Source organism: Gossypium raimondii, chromosome 9, assembly GCF_025698545.1.
Source record: "Gossypium raimondii isolate GPD5lz chromosome 9, ASM2569854v1, whole genome shotgun sequence".
In the NCBI taxonomy this organism is placed as follows: Eukaryota; Viridiplantae; Streptophyta; class Magnoliopsida; order Malvales; family Malvaceae; genus Gossypium; species Gossypium raimondii.
In genome coordinates, this window is record NC_068573.1 from 45,394,408 (window position 1) to 45,414,536 (window position 20,129).

At 32.0% G+C, this 20,129-nt stretch overlaps 2 protein-coding genes across 3 annotated transcripts; both read left to right on the plus strand.

Moving 5' to 3' along the window:
• The first annotated feature begins 7,049 nt into the window (after positions 1 to 7,049).
• LOC105800241 (plant UBX domain-containing protein 8) lies at positions 7,050 to 11,784 on the plus strand. The gene is made up of 11 exons (XM_012631245.2): positions 7,050 to 7,258; positions 8,176 to 8,231; positions 8,334 to 8,820; positions 8,931 to 9,014; positions 9,093 to 9,208; positions 9,319 to 9,529; positions 9,687 to 9,884; positions 9,996 to 10,160; positions 10,626 to 10,769; positions 10,856 to 10,912; positions 11,271 to 11,784. Exons 1-11 carry the CDS (start codon positions 7,175 to 7,177, stop codon positions 11,376 to 11,378), a joined length of 1,710 nt encoding a protein of 569 aa, XP_012486699.1. The 5' UTR covers positions 7,050 to 7,174; the 3' UTR covers positions 11,379 to 11,784.
• A 5,029-nt stretch (positions 11,785 to 16,813) lies between these two features.
• On the plus strand, positions 16,814 to 19,498 carry LOC105800242 (F-box protein PP2-A12). Of its 2 annotated transcripts, XM_012631247.2 has the most exons (4): positions 16,814 to 17,387; positions 17,712 to 17,830; positions 17,914 to 17,968; positions 18,825 to 19,014. In XM_012631247.2, the coding sequence occupies exons 1-4, from the start codon at positions 17,064 to 17,066 to the stop codon at positions 18,864 to 18,866; spliced, it is 540 nt and encodes a 179-aa protein (XP_012486701.1). In that variant the 5' UTR covers positions 16,814 to 17,063; the 3' UTR covers positions 18,867 to 19,014. The 2 variants fall into 2 exon arrangements, with proteins under 2 accessions (XP_012486701.1, XP_012486700.1); XM_012631246.2 differs by lacking the exon at positions 17,914 to 17,968 and having other exon boundaries at positions 16,822 to 17,387; positions 18,825 to 19,498.
• Positions 19,499 to 20,129: the final 631 nt, after the last annotated feature.

The window sequence follows — 20,129 nt, forward strand, 5'->3', positions numbered from 1 at the left end:
TATTTTTGCGGCGTTTACTAAAAGCGCCACTAAAAGTAAATAAGAAAACGAAGCCGTTTTCCTAAACAATTTCTGTAATTTGCGGCGTTTATATACCAGCGCCACTAGTAATATGATCAAACGCTGTCGTTTCCCGATCAGATAACTCAAACTCATGGCGTTTTAGAGAAAACGACATCGTCTCCATAAAAATTAAAACATTTTTGCGGCGTTTACTAAAAGCGCCACTAAAGTTAAATAAGAAAACAGAGCCGTTTTCCTAAACAATTTATGTAAATTGCGGCGTTTATACATAAGCGCCACTAAATATTGGCCAAATGCAGTCCATTAACTCGAACTCCTGGCGTTTTAGCCCAATCGCCACAATAATATAGATAAAACGGCAGCGTTTGCGTAAATCTTAAAACATAGTTACATTAATTTGCGGCGTTTTTCTAAAGCGCCACTAAAAGCAAATAATAAAACGGCGCAGTTTTTTATCAAATGGTATGAATCTCAGCCAAAAACTACACCGTTTTGTCTCCAATATTAAGAATATTTTACGACGTTTGTTATAAAACGCCGCTAATGTCTAGTTTATAGCGAAACGCCACTACTACATTAAATTTTCTATTGAGACGACGCCATTTTGCCAAATTTTAATGAATAGTTTCGTTAATTTCGGTAATATTTAAAAAATTAGATAAAATTATCAATCTCAGTTTTTTAAGTAATATTTATAAAAATTAGGTAAAAATAAAAATTTTAGTTTTTTTATTTCTTTTTTATTTTTTATTTTCATTTTATTTTTTGTAATTTTGACAATTTTTTTACAATTTTTACAATTTTAAATTATTATATTCAAATTATTATATATTGCATATCAATTTTAAATTAATAATCTTTACAATTTATTATTATCTCCTTTACAATTATATAAAGAACTTATTTAATATGTTAATTAAAAAGTACTAATTAATCCAAATCTTAATCCCTAACCCGACTCCAAATCCATAACCCCTAACCCCTAACCCCTAAACTTTATTTAATATATAAATTAAAAACACTAATTAATCTAAACCTTAAACCATAGCCCAATCCCTAACCCCTAACCCCTAACCCTAAACCCTTAACCCATGACCTCTAACCCCTAACCCCTAAATCTTATTTAATATATGCTTAAAACACACTAATTAATCTAAACCCTAAAGTCTAATCTAACACCTAGTTTATAAACCCTAAATCCCTAACTCTTAACATTTAACCCCTAAACTAACCCCTAACCCCTAACACATAACCCCTAACCCATAAACCTTAAATCACATTAACCCTTAAACCAGAATCCCTAATCCATAATCTCTAATTCCATAATCTATAAAACTTAAAATTGTAACTCCTAAACCGGTCTTAAATCCTAAATTAACCATATATATATACCCTAACCATATTTATTAAACCCTAAACTATAATGATAATTAAATTAAATATTTTAAAATTAATACTATCTTATCTCTTACAATTATATTTGAAATAATTTAGTACATAAATTAAAAATCAATAGTATTTTAATTTTTCCATTTTTAACAAATATTTTAATTTATTTTAAATCCCTGAGTATTAGTGGCGCTTCATAAAAACGCCACTAAATCCCCGAAAGCTAAAAAAACGGCGTCGTTGGGCTGAAGTATTTTTGCGGCGCATTCCAAAAAACGCCGCTAAAGACCTGAGCATTAGCGGCGCATACATAAAAACGCCACTAAATCCTTCTCAGCTTAGAAAACGGCGTTGTTGGGCTGAAGTATTATTGTGACGCTTTCACAAAAACGCCACTAAATCACTGAGTATTAACGGCGCTTTAATAAAAACGCCACTAAATCCCCGAAAGCTCAGAAAACGGTGTCGTTGGGTTGAAGTGCGTTTGCGGCGCTTTCCCAAAAACGCCGCTAAGGACCTGAGCATTAGCGGCGATTTCATGAAAACGCCACTAAATCCCCCGAAAGCTCAGAAACGGAGTCGTGGGGCTGAAGTCTTTTTGCGGCGCTTACTGAGAAACGCCGCTAAAGATTGATAATTGGCGGCGCTTTCATAAAATCGCAACTAAATCCTTCTCAGCTCGTCGTTGGGCTGAAGTCTTTTGCGGCGCTTTACCAAAAACGCCGCTAATGTTTATTTTCTGCAGCGTTTTTCATGTAGCGCCGCTAATGATAGATCTTTAGCGGCGTTTTTTATCCAACCGCCGCTAAAAACGCGGCTAAAAGTCAGTTTTGGTGTAGTGCGCACATGGGTCAGCTTACGAGGGGTCTTGCTCCCGCACATAAGGGGAGACTTACAGGAGGAATGCTCCCTCAAATGGAATGTATATAAACTTAATAATATTATATATCATCACAAATGTCATAATAAAACTCAAATAAGTAGTAAAAAAATGGTAATTGAGATATTAAAATAACAGTATTTGAGGTATATATACCTGATTCTTCAGTTGATCCTGGTAAAAAGTCGTAGCTAAAGTTACAGTGGTAGCCAACACCCCAATCCGCACATTACTCACAATACCATGTGGTTGTTGCATTATTCATATTATTAAGATTCAAAATGGAAAAGAAATTAAATGCGAAATATACTAGCTCTGTAGAACTCCCAGAATAATTTCTCTTCTTCTTCTTCTTCTTCTAGTCAACTATACATACACATATACGCATGCTACACCCTTCCGAGTATCTCTCATGGGGTGTTGAACACTCTCGGGTTTACACCCCACCCGTATATGTGTGTATGTATATATATATATATTACATGTGCATGTAGAATTGATTGAGAAGTGGCAATGGGTATTAACCTCTTGTGTGTCCCTATCAACTGCCACAACTCGATTTTTTTTTTTTTTTGATAATGAAGAACTACATATGCTATCCACTTATATCAAAACCTCATCCGGTGGTTGACCATAACAATGTAATCCTAGTGGCAGTTGAAATGCAAGATTAGCCATGCATATATATACATCATGCAGAGAGAGTGTCTAACCTCCAGCTAGAGGTCTTTACCTATTTGCTTTTTTTTTAAAATATAAATAAAGTATACATGCATGGGGTTGTTGAAAATCCCCGAGTTTACACCCCACATATATATATATATATATATACTTGTTCAGGCATGTCATCCTTCGTGGGTTTCTTTAACCCCTCTTCATGGGATTGCTATTGCTAGAGTATTCATATATTATTAATTTGCCTTGATGTAAATGGAGGGTGTAGCCACCCTTCATGCTTCTCTAACTCTGTGGGGCACCTCCCATGAGATTCCTTTAACATTTTTTTATTTACATAAAATATAAATGGGAAGGGGTGGGTGAAACATATCATACATATGGCCTTGGATAATATATACACACACATATATGGTCTTGGATAAAATCTAAAATAGAGAACTTTAAGCACTAGCTGCTGCGACTTGTTTTATAATTTCCAACTTTAAAAGAAAAGAAAGATCTGACCTGCGATAGGGACAGTGGGTCAATGAAAGGGAAATGGAGGGGATGTGCATTGAGTATGGTCAACAACTACGAGCACAAATGGAGGGGATGCAAATCCCTACGACTCATTTACTTCCTTAGCACAAATGTAGAAGACACCTCAAAATTTGAGTACAAGGGGTGACCCAATCAATAGCCAGAACTTTGACAGCCAGATAAATGACCAGAGAAATCTTCACAATCACCTAGATGAAGTGCCACTATGATAATAAAACCATGAATTACCAACAATTACGATTTCTTATTCAATAATCGGAAGGAAATGCGTAAATTTTTCTTGAAAAAGGAATTTAATGGCACTCAGTTTCACACTTTCACTAAATCACTGCTACCCTTGACAATTTAACCATATAAAAACAACGAAAGCATCAACACTAACCCCTATATCAAACCATATGTTTTCATAGAGCAAACGCCTAATGCACTGCAACATTCTAACAGCTAAAGCAAACGACTACCGATTACCAGCCCTACACAGCAAGCTTAAAATAAAAAATAAAAAAATTTTGTTGGCACTTTATAACTTCTTGCATGCAATTTCGCAGGTAGAAAAATGAACTCTTAAATATGGATTGTGTTAGAGATTATCTAACCCAAAATCATGTCACTTGTTGAAAAAAAAATAAGGGGATCTGTGGGGCAAAATAAGTCTAACAACAAAATTAAATTTATGGTTTAAAAAATATCATTTCTTGTTAATAAGATCTGCTCATGGGCTGGGTTGTTCGCCCAAATCCAAAGCCTACCTGAAATTTGGAAAGGTTTGAGTAAAAATATTAAACCCAAAAAATGAGTTTGGGCAAAAAATTAGTCCTATTTAAAATATGAGATGGGTTCTAACTTGAACATTAAAAGTCCAAGTCTGGCCTAGCTCAGCCATAAGACTCAAGCTTTCTTCTTTTTAAAATTAGTAAATATCAAATTTAAAATAATATAAATATATATTTTAAAAAATTTTAAAAAATAATATAGGCGATTGGGTTAGTTATTTACAAATAGGATGAAATTGGGCTAATTTTTAGGCCTAGATTTTAGACCAAGCTTGAATAAGTATAAAATGTATTAATATCATGCATAAACCCTACTCGACCTATGAATGCCTCTACTGTTAATAGAATTAATATTTTAATTTTTTTTGTACATTTGCAAATGATTTTTTTTAGTTCAAATATTCATGTTATTCTTTTAACAATATATGTTAACTCCTGTTTAACTTAATTTAATTCTTTTTAGTAATAAAAAATTAAATCAATATATTTAATATTAGAGCGACTTATTTTAGAGTAAAGTTGAAGTTCAAACCCAAATGTTTAGTGTTGGGCCCTAAACCGAGGCTAATGATTAAGTTAAAAGGGTTTTGATGCTAGTCATGGCCCATCTAATATCTACCCAATCCCAAAGCTTTAAAATAATATGTGTATAAATTATTTATAATATCGTATATTTGTCATGTTTTACATATATCACATGCATGAAAGTTGCGAAAGACAAATATTAATATTAAACAAATAAAATTAGAGGTGAAGGAGGGATTGACAAGGGTTTTGCTCCTCTAAAATGAGAAATTATTAAGTCTCCAAAAATTATAAAATCTTAAATTAATATATACAACCATTATAGTTTGCCCTAAAAATGTTAGAATTTTGATTTAGTTTTTTTTTTAAAACTATAAAAATATAAGTCAATATAATAATAAAATTGTATTTTAATTATCATAAAAATATATAATTTAACCTCGACCTTTTTAAAATCTTCGGCTTCATCCCTGAATAAAATATGCAGGATGAAATTATAAACATTATATTTAAACCTTACTTTAGTATATATAAGTAATTTAAATAAAACTTGTACATTTTAAAATTAATTGTAAGTATTTAATAATAAATATAAATATAATTTGATTGGGTATTTTTAATCATAAACAATATTAACATTAAAGAATTTTAAAAATAAAACTATATCATTTATAATTAAAAATATGGTTTATTATATCAAATAAAAACCGAGATTATTTTAAATTAATTGTAATTTTATGTTAATATGATTTGGAAAAAGAAATACATAACATTAAAATATAAACACAAGACATAACCTATTTAGTTTTAATGGTGTGTTATTATTTTTAGTTTTTTAATCTCTAATAATGGATGTTTAAGAGGAAACATGCTTTGAATTTGACAAAACTTAGTTGTATTTAAAATTCGTAAATCAATTAAGTGACGTAATTGAAATTATTGTTTATTATAACCAAATAATTGACATTAAATTATTTGGAATTATTTGTAATTTAAATAGAAAAACTTTTTTAAAGCGTAATAAGTATTAAATTATTATACAAGGGATTCAAAACTTACACATAAATTATGCGTGATAGACTTTAAATAAGATTTCTATTTTTACTAATTAAATTAAGGCTTCATTCGCAACATTGTATAAATTTTACTAGTAAAAGAAAAAGGATTTATTTTAATTTTTATACAAAACCTTATAATATATATAGTTTATATGATAATTACATCATTGATATTTGGAAATTGGAAAACATCCAAATATATAATTTTTATGAGAGATTTTTAGATTTAAGGGTAAGTTATAAAAATAGTCATCTAATTATGTCTTTTATTTTGTTTTGGTTGTTTAATTATTAGTTTTTTATTTAACCAGTTAGCTTTTCGCAATTAAATATTTTTGTGACTCGAACGGATGGAGGCTTTTCTTTATTAGTTTAGTAATAAAATTAGCCATTTAATGTTTACACATTCTATCAATTTGATTCTAAATATAAAAATTCAATAAATTTAGCCCTCAATATTTATAAAAATTATCATTTTAGTTCTAATTTAAAAAAAATCAATAAATTTAGTCATCAACATTTATAAAATTTGTCAACTTAGTCCTAACTATAAAAATAAAAAATTTAAAAATATCTTTAACCATTTATAATCTATTGATAAGCCATATAATATATTAAAATAAAAAATCCTCTTACGAGTCACTAAATAATAAAAACAAGTTTTGAGTAAATTTCATATAATATAATATGGCAATGGTTGAATGACGAGAAAATATCGGAGTTTGACACAATACTTAAAATTATCTATAATTTTTTCAATTCTACTTTTATTCAAAACTCATTTTCAATTATTTCCATCTTCTCGAAAATTAGGAGATTTCCAAGCTTGCACGGAATAATCATAGTAACACACGTGTAGTTAAAAGTCTTTAAAATAATTCATTTCTTATTCTTCAAGAAAACATAAAATATCCCACAAACTCTCACTTTAATTCGAACAAAAAAAAAAAAAAGTAAATCCGTTAATAATCATCTTAATTATTTAGTTTTGTGTTTTATTATCCAATTATCTCAATTTTTAAATTTTTATTTGACTAGATAACATAAAAAATTAATTATCATAATTAATCTGTTTCCATAGTTTTTTCGTAATTAATATTTATTGAATAAAAAAGCCTTTTTATTTTTATGATGACTAACAAAAATAAAAATTATACTATCTTCTTATATATAAAAAGGGCTTGCTTCATGCCTGCTCTTCCCCCAACAATTATCTTTTTATTCGTTCTTATTTTCCCCTCTGCATTGAACTGAAATTATAAGCTGCCAAACAGATTAAGTTAATATAAGGAAACCCTAATTTTGCAATGGTGAGACCTAATCAAGAAGCAATCGACACTTTCATCAGCATCACTGGGGCACCCGAAGCTGTTGCTATTTCCATGCTAGAGGTAGTTTTTGGAAAATCTTTAATTAAATCTTAATTTCATTTTGTTAAATTATTAAACTGGATTGTCGAATTGGCTTCTGATTGTAGGTTGATCAATGATCGGCTGATTTCTTCTTCTTCTCTTTTTTAGTTTTTTTAGGGTTTATAATATCTTAATGTTGTTGATTTATTTTTCTGATCATCGTTTGATTCGTTTGTTGAAGATAACTGAATTTTTATTGGTTGCAATTGGACTTGGGTTTTAGCCAATGACTATAATCAAAGGGTTAATTTAAGGTTCGAATGAATTATTTGAAAATTTTATTATTTTTCTTTTCAATTAGTTGTTTTGCTTGGATTTAACTTATATTAGTCAAATGAACTGGCTTTAAAGAATGAACAAGAACGAAGAAATTGGATGGCTGACTGGACACTGGAAAGGGGAAAAGCTGAAAGTTGTAAATGTTTTGAAGATAGAGTTGTATTCTTTTCATGGCTTCAGAAAAATGTATGCAATGTTTGGCCAGGGATAATGGACAAGTTTTTTTGAACCTCCATGCCTTAGTCATGCTTTCATAAACATGGGCAGCTAACACCGAGAAGTCTCATTGAATGTAGTAAGCGATTTAAAAGTGAAGCTCATATGCGTCATTGCTACTCGCTTTGCAGCTAAACTCCTGAGTGACCGGGGATGGTTGATTTGAGGTTTAATTCTAGCTAGTAGATTCTTAGGTTTTGATTCTGTTGTTTGTTAAGGGTCTTTTTGTAGGTCTTTTTGGAGACAAATGTCTGAGATTGCTGGAAAATGCTTCTTACCATCATAATAATGTCTATTTGGGTTGCCTTTTCTTAGAGTTTTGGATGCTTTGCTTCATATCATAAAATTGAGTTAGATATAACATCTCATTGTTATCTGTTAATTGTTTCACTTGGGACCAGGAGCATGCTGGCAATCTCAATACAGCTGTAAATGCATATTTCAGCGAGGGTGATAGGTATATATTTCTGAATTATGCTAATACTTTTTTATGATAAGTAATTCTAGGTTTATAGCTTTATTTGTTTGTTTGTTTTCTCATGTTTCCTACAAAAAAAAGGCCAAGATCAACCATAGTTCCTGTAGATGATGCCATGGATATAGATGATCCAAATGAAGTTGTACCAAATGGGCCAGTCCTTCCATTTCTACCATCATCTAGAACAAACGAACAATCGTCTCTTCATGATCGAAACTTCCATAGCAGTTTCTTCGATGGTGATTCTGGTTCAACTCATGAACCAATGGTTACACATCCAACAGAGGTGAGAGAGGTTAAGAATAGCCATGAGCCATCTAGTCATGCTCCTGTTGTTGAGGATGCCTCTGAAACTGCACAAGCTCTCGGCCCGAATTCCCATGAGACTGTTACAATTGATGAAGTAGGTGACGATTCAATTGCGCAGCCAAGATGGCAGAATGATAACTCTAACAACCAGCATGTTACACCCAGCGCTCCTGCCTTCGATAATTTGCCAGACTATGGCAATGACATTGAAGAACAAATGATTCAAGCTGCCATTGAGGCCTCTAAGCGGGATACTGAGGCAAGTTTTAAAAAAAGGACGCTTCCAGTTTGATAGTGTTGTGGTGCCCTTCATTCTTGTAGTTGCTGTAAATGCTTGTTTTACAGATTGCCTTTTTCATGTTTGGGCAGGAGTTAAGTAATACTGTGCCTTGGCATAATATGTCTCATTCAGAGGATGCTGTACTTGAAGAAGCAGTTTCATTGTCCTTTAAGGTTTGTTGAACTGTACTTTGTTCAAGTCATGTTATCCTACTATAATCTATACGTTTTTTTTAACATGAACAAATTCAGACAGCAGAGCAAGAGAAGGCATTGCGTGAGCAGGGTTACTGTGCCAGAACATCAGAAGTGGAAGCTTCTATACCACCTAATGAGCATCTTGGGAACATAGCAGTCTCAAATGGGAGGTACAGTCATTGTCACCAGTTAAACAATGGGAATTATATTGTTGTTACAAACATGGAAGTCTATGTGCCTTCTCTTAATTTTATGGCTGTCCTGAATTGAGTTGATGTAGGTTAATGGAAGGAAGCTCTTCCATTCAAGCTGAAGCTGCAGATGGGGATGAGCAGCCTCTATTTAGGCACAGGTCTAGACAGACATCATCTGGCCCAGGAGAATCTGCAAACGAAGTTGGAGTTGTGGAGGCTAGCGCACCATCAAGTCCTGGACAGCAAGGAATAGGCAATCCCCCGCTGAACAATGGAAATGAATTCCCTTCTGATGAGGTTTAATCCTTTCATAAATTGTGCAGATGCCAAATGAGAATTTAAATATATGTTCTATTCCATTTATTTGCTCATGACTTTCTCCTCTAACTAATGCCTTTCGCTTATGTTCTTTACTAAAGAAAATTCTGGCTTTGTGTTTTGTATTATATGATAGTGGGGTGGTATTTCTTCTGTGGAACATGATGAGGCAGTCATGCTTGAGGCTGCGATGTTTGGTGGAATCCCTGAGAATGGGTATCGTTTTGCCTATGCACCTCATCACTTCATTCGACCTGAGGGCTCTAATCCCTGGCGTACCCCTCGTCCTCCATCACCCTCTTTGGAAGCTCAACGCCTGATACGGGAACAACAAGTTAGTTTTTCTTTCTTTTGTCATTTTGATTTGTGCTCTGACTGAAAGTTATATACTTCTTTGGGCCAGAAGTAATGGTCTAATAGTTGCTTGCATACACGATGCATTCAGGATGATGAATATAATGCATCATTGCAAGCTGACAGAGAAAAAGAGTTGAAGGCAATTCAAGAAGCTGAAGCTTGCCGTTTAGAGGAGGAAGCAGCTAGAAAAGCTGCTCTTGAAGAAGAAAAACGGAAAGAGGAAGAGTCCCGCAGGAAAATGGAGGAGGAACAGGTAATTAATTATGCTCTGATCATTGGTAAATCAGCTCAATCCATTTATTATGGAAAATGAAATGTTCTGTCTCATATCTTGTTTCCTGAGATAAAGGGTGAGATCCTATCAGTAACTTTATTATCTACGTGTTTGCTTATAGCTTTATATGGGATGATTTAGATTTTACCAGTAAATTTGTGCTGGAAGGAAAAGAACTTGTAAAAACCTTGAACTACTTGTTGACTTTACTTCAACAAGTTATGCTGTGGATGTCTTACTGATGATATAATTTGCATTTTATTTTTAGGATAATTTACATTTCTCTCTACTAGAATAAATAAGTATTCATCTGTTTGTTGCTTTTCTCTGCAATTGACATAACATCATGCTAACATACTCCATTCAGGCTTAACTGAATAGTTACACTGTAGATATGCAGTTTTCTTGGTTCTGAATTGCATCATATGTGATTCTTACTTGCAGGAATGTGAGAGACAATTAGCTGCTAAAGAAGCTTCTCTGCCTCTGGAGCCATCAGCCGATGAGGAAAATGCTGTAAACCTTCTAGTGCGAATGCCAGATGGCAGTCGAAGGGGCCGTTTATTTCTCAAGTCTGACAGGCTGCAGGTAAATTCATGAATAAAAGTTCACTTCTATCACATTTCCTTGAACAGAAGGCTTAAAACTTGATCTGATTTTGATCTGCTTTGCAGTCTCTCTATGACTTCATAGATATCGGTAGAGGAGTCAAGCCAGGCACTTACCGATTGGTAAAGTTTTTGTCCCAAGCTTTTTGCCTAGTTCCGTATCATTCTTGGCTTCTTGTTAATCTAGATGGATGCATGATTTATTTTACACTATTTAAGGATTAGTTTTCACTTATTTTGGTCTGACTTTTTTTTTTCTTGTGAAATACCTATCTCCTATGCTTGTGCCTGACACATTTCGGATTTGGGTATGAGAGAATGGTTCTCTAAGAACCCTCTAAATATATGGAAAAAAGTCTGTACATGCTTGTGTTGGACACAACCGCATCCAGCGCTCACTCCACATTCTGAGTGACTTTGCTATTGACTACTTGCCTTCCTACAAGGAACATTTTCCACATTAATTTGATCATTTCAACAGGTGAGGCCGTACCCAAGGCGTGCTTTCAGTGATGATGAATGCAGCTTGACGCTGAATGAACTTGGATTAGCAAACAAACAAGAAGCCCTATTTCTGGAGTTGATCTAATAACACCTTAACTATTACATGAATATCATAGAATACCACTAGGTAATTTTAGTTCACTTAGATTATGGAATTTCTTAAGGGTTCGTGAATGTTTGAAGCATATGAAATTTCAGGAAGGGTACAATTTACCTGAATGACAATGACCTGTGTTTTACTTCTGTGAGTGTTCAATTTGATGGGGTCACAATTGGAGTGACAATTATTATTACTTGGCATCATATTAGGGTTCGAATTCCGTCTTTCATACCCCTCTCAAATTTGTAAGATTAAAAAAAGGAGAAAGAAATTGATTGAAAGGGGCATAGGGAATAGATTGTATATAATGTGTGGATCTATTAAAATGGTCATTGTCATGAAGCACAGTTTAAATCACATCTTATTAAAACCATTTAGTGTTTAATTTCAATATTTACGAGTTAGTTTTCAACATTTATCTCTCTTATCAACATTTACATTTTTTGTGAGTGTATATTTTTTTTCAAAAAAAATTTTGATCTTAATTTTCAAAATCAACATAAATGTGATTAAAACTCTATTTTTTATGGTATTGGTATGGCAACTCGATTGGTATAGGGGCACTTCCAAATGTGTTTCAAAGAGGAGAAGGGTTATTTTGATGTTGGTTTGCTTATGGCCTTATTTAAGTTGTATGTATTTTCTATCATCATGATTAAAGAATCAAATATGGAACTTTATATACTGTAAGATTTATTTATAGGACGAAAAGAGTATTTTTGAGATGTTTATAGTCATTATGCCTAGCGTTAAATAGATTGGGTGTTCACCCTATTAATGTCTCAAATTAATGACGAGTTTGATTTGGATCCTATCTAAACGACACCTAAATCGGACCGAACCATTTGTCTGACTATTATTCTCTTGTTTTGTTCCTTTAAAATAATAGAGTAAGACATTGATTTCTCAAAAGGATCAATTCTTTTGGTTATATGATAAATTTCTTTGAAAAATATTGGTGCACGTGTAAACGAGGCTTAACCAACTAGGTTGTTATATTTAAAATTTTAATATTTTTAGTTTGTATTTTTTTGTTAAAGACTACAATTTAACTATTTTTAAAAGTTGATTGAATTTAATTTCTTTTAAAAGTTTAACTAAAAATAAATAAAGGTGAAATTAACAAAATGTATATATACAAAACGCCAAAATTTTGATATATATTTTATTTATTATTTTACTACGACCTCTACTTTTAAATCAGCTTTATGAAGTTATAATACTCATGGGTGCCCATTCTCTTTCCGACCACCATACTTCGTCTTACTCTTTTACTGGATAATAATAAAGATGTACGAAACCATTTTTGGCTTTTTTTGATGATTTGCACATGTTTGTTTTTATCAGCTATCAACATATATAACATAATATCCTTGTTTCCAAGATATCAAAATGCTGATATCTACTTGTATTATCATTGGGTTCATAATATTTAGATGTTAGGTTTATCACTATTTTTGGTTCATCCAACAACAACAAAAAATCTTAGAGAATGTATTCGTCTTCTCACGTCATTTCTCGAGTTAGCACCTCGGACCATTTGCATGTACCCCTATCAAATCATTTGTTTAGATATTTTTATATTAATATTCATGTAATTTCTATTGAAATATTTTGTTTAATAATTTAAATCCAATCAGGTTTACGGGATTCAACAGTTAAATTGATATTTGAAAAAAAATTATGTGACAAATATTTTAGGACTGAAAAAATAAAAATAAAAAGAAGTATAAATTTGATACTGCATGTAGCGTCCCGTACAATTAGAGGAAATAAATACAAAACACAAGTTGATGATGGTGATGAGAGGTCTACATTACCGTGCGAGTTCGCCGCTAATGTCAGCATCATATTTAAGGCTAACATTAGCCTTTGAACTATTAACGTTGTCTTCTTGTTCTCCCATCAGCATCAATATTAGCTGTCCTTCATGATCTTCCACAACCAAATGGAATGACACGTCCACTCTCGTGCTTCTTCATCATATAATTACAAAAATAAAGACAACTTACAAAAACAAAGTAATGCCCTTCCCATAGTGGTTTTGTTTCGGAGATTTTTTCTTTTCCTTTCATTTCTGGTCAATAATTTTTCACTCACATCTTTCAACTTTCATGGATGTCACCTTCTAAAAAGAAACTTTCATCCATCATCCATGCCAAACAGTCATGTATAATTACACGAGTTGTAGTATAGTGTGATGGTTGTTCACCTCATTCTTTATTCATGTGATAGAGGGGGTTTAATCCTCACTCATAGGAATGAATCACATTTCATAGCTAGTCATTTACCTCTTCGGAGAGCACCCGCAACAAAGGGTTTAGTCACTACTACTGGCAATAGATAGCCTGGTTACGGAAAAAATATAATTACAATTTAACCCCTTAACAAATGTGATGTTGCAAATTAATACAAGGATAAATTACACCTCTACGTCACTAAACTATTACTGAGTTTGTGTTTTAATCACTCAACTTCAAAAGATTACGTCACTGAACAATTTTAAAGTTTTTATTTAAGTCATTGGGTTATATTAAAATTACTATTGTTTGGTCTTCTTTGTTTACACCACCTATACTAATCTAAAGCTCTCATTCCCCTTCTATTCTATACTTCAGTCTTCTTCTTCTTCTTCTTCTTCTTCTTTTTTCATGAAATAGCTTTGAACATCACGAATTTACAAATCAAAATCCAAATAACTTTCTTCTCTAATCTCCGACAATAATCATTAGATCGACTTGGATCTAAGGTATGTTCTTCTACTCATCAATAGGTAATAATCTACCGTACTAATCATCAAATCATCACTTAGAGGTAGCTATTGAAATGGGCTTTTAAAAAAATAACATCCCAATAATTTAAATAGTTGAACCGAATTGTTTGCCATTGTAAAATAATAGTTAGGCAATTTGGTAGCACTCATGTAAAAGACATTTCCAGACAAATTACATCCCTATTACTATAAGCTGACACTAATAAAGCAAATCCCAGCTACATTGATTACTGTTGCACCTCACTCTATTGGTCACTATTACATTTGTTTTTATAGTATTGTGTTATTCTTTTCCTTATATTATTGATAAAAGTAAGATTAAGGAATGGTTTTATAAATAATTTGTGTGAGAATAGAATGATAAAAACATGGTGTTTGTTAATTAAACTATATTATCAAATGTTCCCATAGATGTAATAAGCCATTTGTTTTATCCAAATAATTGCAAGTCCTTTTCATTTTTGAGGCTAAACATTAATTATTGCATTTAAAGACTTTAATGTGATCACTTTATATATTTGGACTTATTACTGTCCCCGTCGAAACTCTCCCTATGAAGCCGCTTTTTTATTATTATTATCATTAGTGTTACATTTTAAAATAAAATAAAAGACCCACTTAATAACCATATGACAAAAATAATAGGTTTATATTGAATCTAAATTTAATAAGAAAATTTAGCATCTATTTTAATCATTTAATTTTTTTATTTAATAGTATGGATTCCATTCTTTCTCTACCCAAATTAAGAGCTCATTTGTTGTGTCGAAGGTGTATTTTCTCAAGAAAATAAATCGTTTAACTTGTTTTTAAATATTTAAAATCCTATTATACGTATATGCGTGTGAAAATCACATATTTAAAAAGATTGATAATTCATGAAAAGTTGTTAGTTATGTATCTATCGTACATTTAAAAATTTTATGATGCGATTAATATTTCTTAAAGAAAAGAAAACATATGTCCTATAAGCAATACAACGGTGCATAATATTTTAGGATAATAATCATTTTCTTGTTTAACAATGAATAAATCGATCTTTAATAGTACAAAATTAATTTAAAATTCCAGAATATTTTGTTTTCAATTCCCTATGTTGAATTTGATAATGAAACATGCAAATATATACTTGATTGAAAAAGTAAAACACGTGTCCATTTTTGAGAGGTTGGAATGGACGGCTGGCTTCTTTTAAATAACCAAACCGGAAAAAAAACGGAAATACTTTGAGGACAAATAATGCCCTTAAAATAATATTGAATAAAAAGAAATCCGTATGCATTATCATTCATAAAAATATATTCATTAATGATATAGTAATATAACGCTGAGAGTTGGTAGCCAAAATAAAATGTACATTTTCTTGGGTAAATTGCCAATAAAAGCCCCTTTATTTTTAAAATTATCGAAATGGGTCAGGTCCTAAATTAATTATCAAAATGGGTTAATTTCTCTCAAAACGTGTCCACGTCAGCACGTTGTCAAGGGATAAAACAAGAAAACGCTTCATCAAGGAAGCGCTTTGTCCACGAGGACAGAAAACGCGTCCTTGAGGGCGCGCTTTGTGTCCACGTGGACAAAACGTTTTCTTGAGGAAGCGTTTTCCCGATGTCTACTACAATACCAACGGCTATTTTTTTTTACCGTTGGTAACCCCCCAATGGTAAAAAAAAAACTATAAACCCCCCTTTCATTTTTTTCACACTTAAATCCTTTTCATCTTCAATCTTTCAATATTCTCTCAAATTTCTCTCAAGGCTCTCTTTAATTTTTTTCTGAAAAAGCTATAATTTTTTTAATTTATTTTTTTAAATCAAAAAAATTTGATCGTGTTATCAATGGTCGGAGAATTAATTCGTCTCGATGATAAACACATATCTGTCAAACAAATGAAAATGGTAAGTGTTAAATATAATTTTTAAATATTATTTAAGATTTTTTTTCATTTATGCAATTTTAAATAATTTTTAAAATAGCCGTTGGGGGGTTACCAACAGTAAAAAAAATAGCCGTTGGTACTGTAGCAGACACGATGACGTGGACGCGATGATAAACGGCTTTATCCCCTGACAACGCGCTGACGTGAACGCGTTTTGGGAGAAATTAGCCCATTCCGGTAATTAATTTAGGACCTGACCTATTTCGATAATTTTAAAAATAAATGGGCTTTTATTGGTAATTTCCCCATTTTCTCATATTTATAATAATTTCACCTTTACAAAATAAAAATAAATTGGATTTTAAAATTTATATTACACTTTTTTTTACAGTATTGCATTTTTTATATAAAGAAATATAGAGAAAATGAAATTTCTTTTGTAACTTTGTTTGTAATAAAATGATTTTTTTCTAAACAAGGGAAAAATCATAGCCCTAAATTTCCAAACCTAGAAATACCTAGGTTTATACAACCCCATGAATATAATAATAATAAAAATTAGCCCTAAATCAAAATATAACGTAGCTTCTAATCCATGGTATATTTATAATATTAAATAAATATAACAATAATAAAAAGTTAAGAGGAAGAAAATATCCAAAATTTAAATCAGAAGTCAACAGGAAAACTCAAATCAAAATGATATAATTTTTTAATATTATAATAGTGATATCAATGAATCAAAATCCAACAGCCTTCCTTTCCTTAGTAGACCACCCAAAGTCTCCCCTTTCCTATTGTCGCCCTTTTTTTATCGGTAGATATAATAACAGACAAAACACATTAAAAAAGAAGAGGAAGAGAAAAAAAAAACCAAAGATCCTCAAAAACCAAGCACGCGTCCATCTTCGCCACCTCTCTGTTTTTCTAGCTCTATCTCTTTACTTCCTTCTTTTATGATTTATAAAGCAATACTCTGCCTTAAGAACTCTCTAGTTTTCTGTTTTGTTTTCTCTTGATGGGTGCCTATTTCTCTGTTTTGTTCATTAACCAAGGGGGTTTATCATCTGTTTCATCATCGTCACCCAGTTTGGGAGATTTACCAGAGAGCTGTGTGGCATTAATTATTGGGTATTTGGATCCTCCGGAGATATGTAAATTGGGAAAGTTGAACAGAGCATTTAGAGGTGCTTCTTGGGCTGATTTTGTTTGGGAATCGAAATTGCCATCTAATTATCAAGTCCTTGTTGATAAAATTCTAACTTTTGCGCCTGAAAATTTGGGTAAACGAGAAATATATTCATTGCTCTGTACAACAAATACTCTTGATGGTGGTACCAAGGTATGGTCTTTTACTTCCCTTTCTTTCATTGTTTTTGTTTGGATACCGAGAAAACTGGGGTTGAAATCCTGGGTCTTTCAACTTCTCTTTTGTGTTTTTATTCTTGTAAAGACTCGAAATTTCACTGTTATTTTCCCCTATGAGTCCTTTTGGCTTTCACTATTAGATAATCCTGGGTCTTCATGACTTGATACTTCTTTATTTGTTGAAAAACAACGTAGCAAAGCTGAGTAAGTCCAGGTCTTTATTCTTTTTTTAAGAAATAAACAATTATAAATTCGTAATTTTCATGGCTAGCCCTTGAGGATTTTTTTTTCTTTGCAGAAAGTATGGCTAGATAAGAGCAGTGGTGGTTTATGCATGTCAATATCTTCAAAGGGATTACATATAACAGGGATTGATGATCGAAGATATTGGAATCATATTCCAACTGATGAATCTAGGTGAGGTTCAAGAGCTTTTCTTTATCATATTAAATTGAGGGAAAATGGTAGGATTTCTAGTTTCTTATCGTGGATTCTTTTAGATTGGCTGATCAAAATCAAGAATTTTTGGGGCATATCGTGCCGAATCGATCCACAGTATGTAATTTTTTGTTCGTTTTTTTTTGTTCAATTTCAGTGTAATCCATGGATCTCCATTTCTAGATGCATGGTGATGATTATGATGATTGTCTAAATGGTATTTTATTCTTTAAAAACTTGCCCCTTTAAGGGAAAAAAAAAAGCCTATTTTTTGGCTGGCTGTTCAAGGTTTTGTCATTTCCATAGTTAGAGTTGTATTAGTGGTTTAAAGCAACTGTGTTTGACATTCAAATCTCTATATTAAGTTGCAGAGACGAATACTTAACCCTTTATTTACATGAACTCGAGGATTTATTACACAACTAGTTAGAATTCTCATAAAAAGATTCAGTCTCTTGTTCTTTATATTACTTTTTACTCTTTGAATAATCTCATTATAGATTCTGAGCCCCTTCTCAACCCATAAATAGGTGGATAATGTGCTGAAGTGCACTCGAATCCACGTCCTCCTGCATTGGCAACAATGCCTATGCCAATCGAGTTAAGACTCATTCGTCATTATATTGCTTTTGATTAAACTATAGAAAGCATAGCCTTTTATTTTTTTTCTTGAGCTTTTGAAGGATATGATTCATACGAATACTGTCGGTATGCAAAAGCATAAATACGAGGTTGATTTGTCAACATTGTGAAGTACAAGCTAGAATCTAAGAATTACATAATTTACCAACACAGGTTTGATCATTTATGTCAGACCTTAAGTAATGACTCATTGCTTGTTGACCGTTATTTGAAATTCATTATATTCATACATATTTCTAATTTGGTCGAACGTCAGAGTGATTGTTGGGATAGATGGTGTTGAAATGGAATGCTGGATGCTAATGTCAATTTCCGTTCCATTGCGATTTAGGTTCCATTCGATCGCATATCTGCAGCAAACCTGGTGGTTTGAAGTCGACGGAGAGGTGGAATTTCCCTTTCCAGCAGGAAGCTATAGCGTTTTCTTCAGACTGCAGCTAGGTCGTTCCTCTAAGAGGTTTGGTCGCCGAATCTGCAACTCGGAGCACATCCATGGTTGGGATAAAAAACCCGTAAGGTTTCAACTATGGACATCAGATGGTCAGCATGCCAGATCTCAATGTACTTTGAATGAACCTGGAAAATGGTTTCACTACCATATCGGGGACTTCAATGTCAAGAACTCGAATTCATCAACAAAGATTAAGCTATCGATGACTCAAATCGATTGCACGCATACGAAAGGGGGTCTATGTTTAGACTCTGTTGTCATATACCCAAGCAAATACAGGGAAAAATTAAAGCAGAAAGGGTTTTTAAGGTGCTAAACCCTATGTTTTTAGAAGTTGATATTTTGTAGTACGGTATATGTATATTCAAGAGAGTGTGTTTAAGTTTTCTAGCTGGTTTTTTTTAGAGACTTAAAAGAAGTCATTTTTGTGTGCATAAATGTTGTCTCCATTTGTTTAATTACTATGTACCTTTGAGGTTTTGAGAGTAGAATAATTTCTTTCTTGGGAGCTAAGCATTATCTTAATAAACCCATTTCGAAATTCGTGTGCGATATACGGGTATTTTCAGCAAATAATCCATTTTAGCTAACCTACTTTATCAATTTGAAAAGCTTGGACTTTGTGTTGGACTTAGAATTGTACATGCGGACCAGGATTTTTTTTGGTAGAGGCCCGCCCCGACCGGATCTGCAAAAAAATTAGACTTTTTTTAATTATTTTGTTGTTTCTTTTTTGCTATTTTGTTACGATTTTATTATTATGCAAAAAAATAGGATTATTTATGAACCGCGTTAGCAAACGATTGTGTGCAAAATCTCTCTTTACTTTCTTTATTTTTATTTTTGTTTCGTTGGATGCTCAATATCGTGATTGAAACGTGTTTGGACAGTCATGTTCAACTTATAGCAAACTGAAGTGTTTTGCAAATATATTTATCTATTTAAATCTCATTTTACTTACAATTTAAACTATTTTTTCATAACATATATAATATATATATTTTATATGTGTTATTATTATTATTTTCAAATCTTACGTTATATATTGTAAGTAATGTTTAAATGCAAGCTTATATTCTAAATACATGACCCCACACGCATGTGTTATATAGAATTTTAGTATTTATATAAAATTTATTAAATTAATTTTATATTAACATTTTAACGTGCATAGCACGTCACATT

Coding starts and splice junctions, on each gene's coding strand:
- LOC105800241 (XM_012631245.2), top strand. CDS start 7,175: ATGGTGAGACCTAATCAAGAAGCAATCGACACTTTCATCAGCATCACT. Junction 7,259..8,175: donor TTGCTATTTCCATGCTAGAG/GTAGTTTTTGGA, acceptor ACTTGGGACCAG/GAGCATGCTGGCAATCTCAA. Junction 9,209..9,318: donor ATAGCAGTCTCAAATGGGAG/GTACAGTCATTG, acceptor GAGTTGATGTAG/GTTAATGGAAGGAAGCTCTT.
- LOC105800242 (XM_012631246.2), top strand. CDS start 17,064: ATGGGTGCCTATTTCTCTGTTTTGTTCATTAACCAAGGGGGTTTATCA. Junction 17,388..17,711: donor CTCTTGATGGTGGTACCAAG/GTATGGTCTTTT, acceptor TTTTCTTTGCAG/AAAGTATGGCTAGATAAGAG. Junction 17,831..18,824: donor ATTCCAACTGATGAATCTAG/GTGAGGTTCAAG, acceptor ATTGCGATTTAG/GTTCCATTCGATCGCATATC.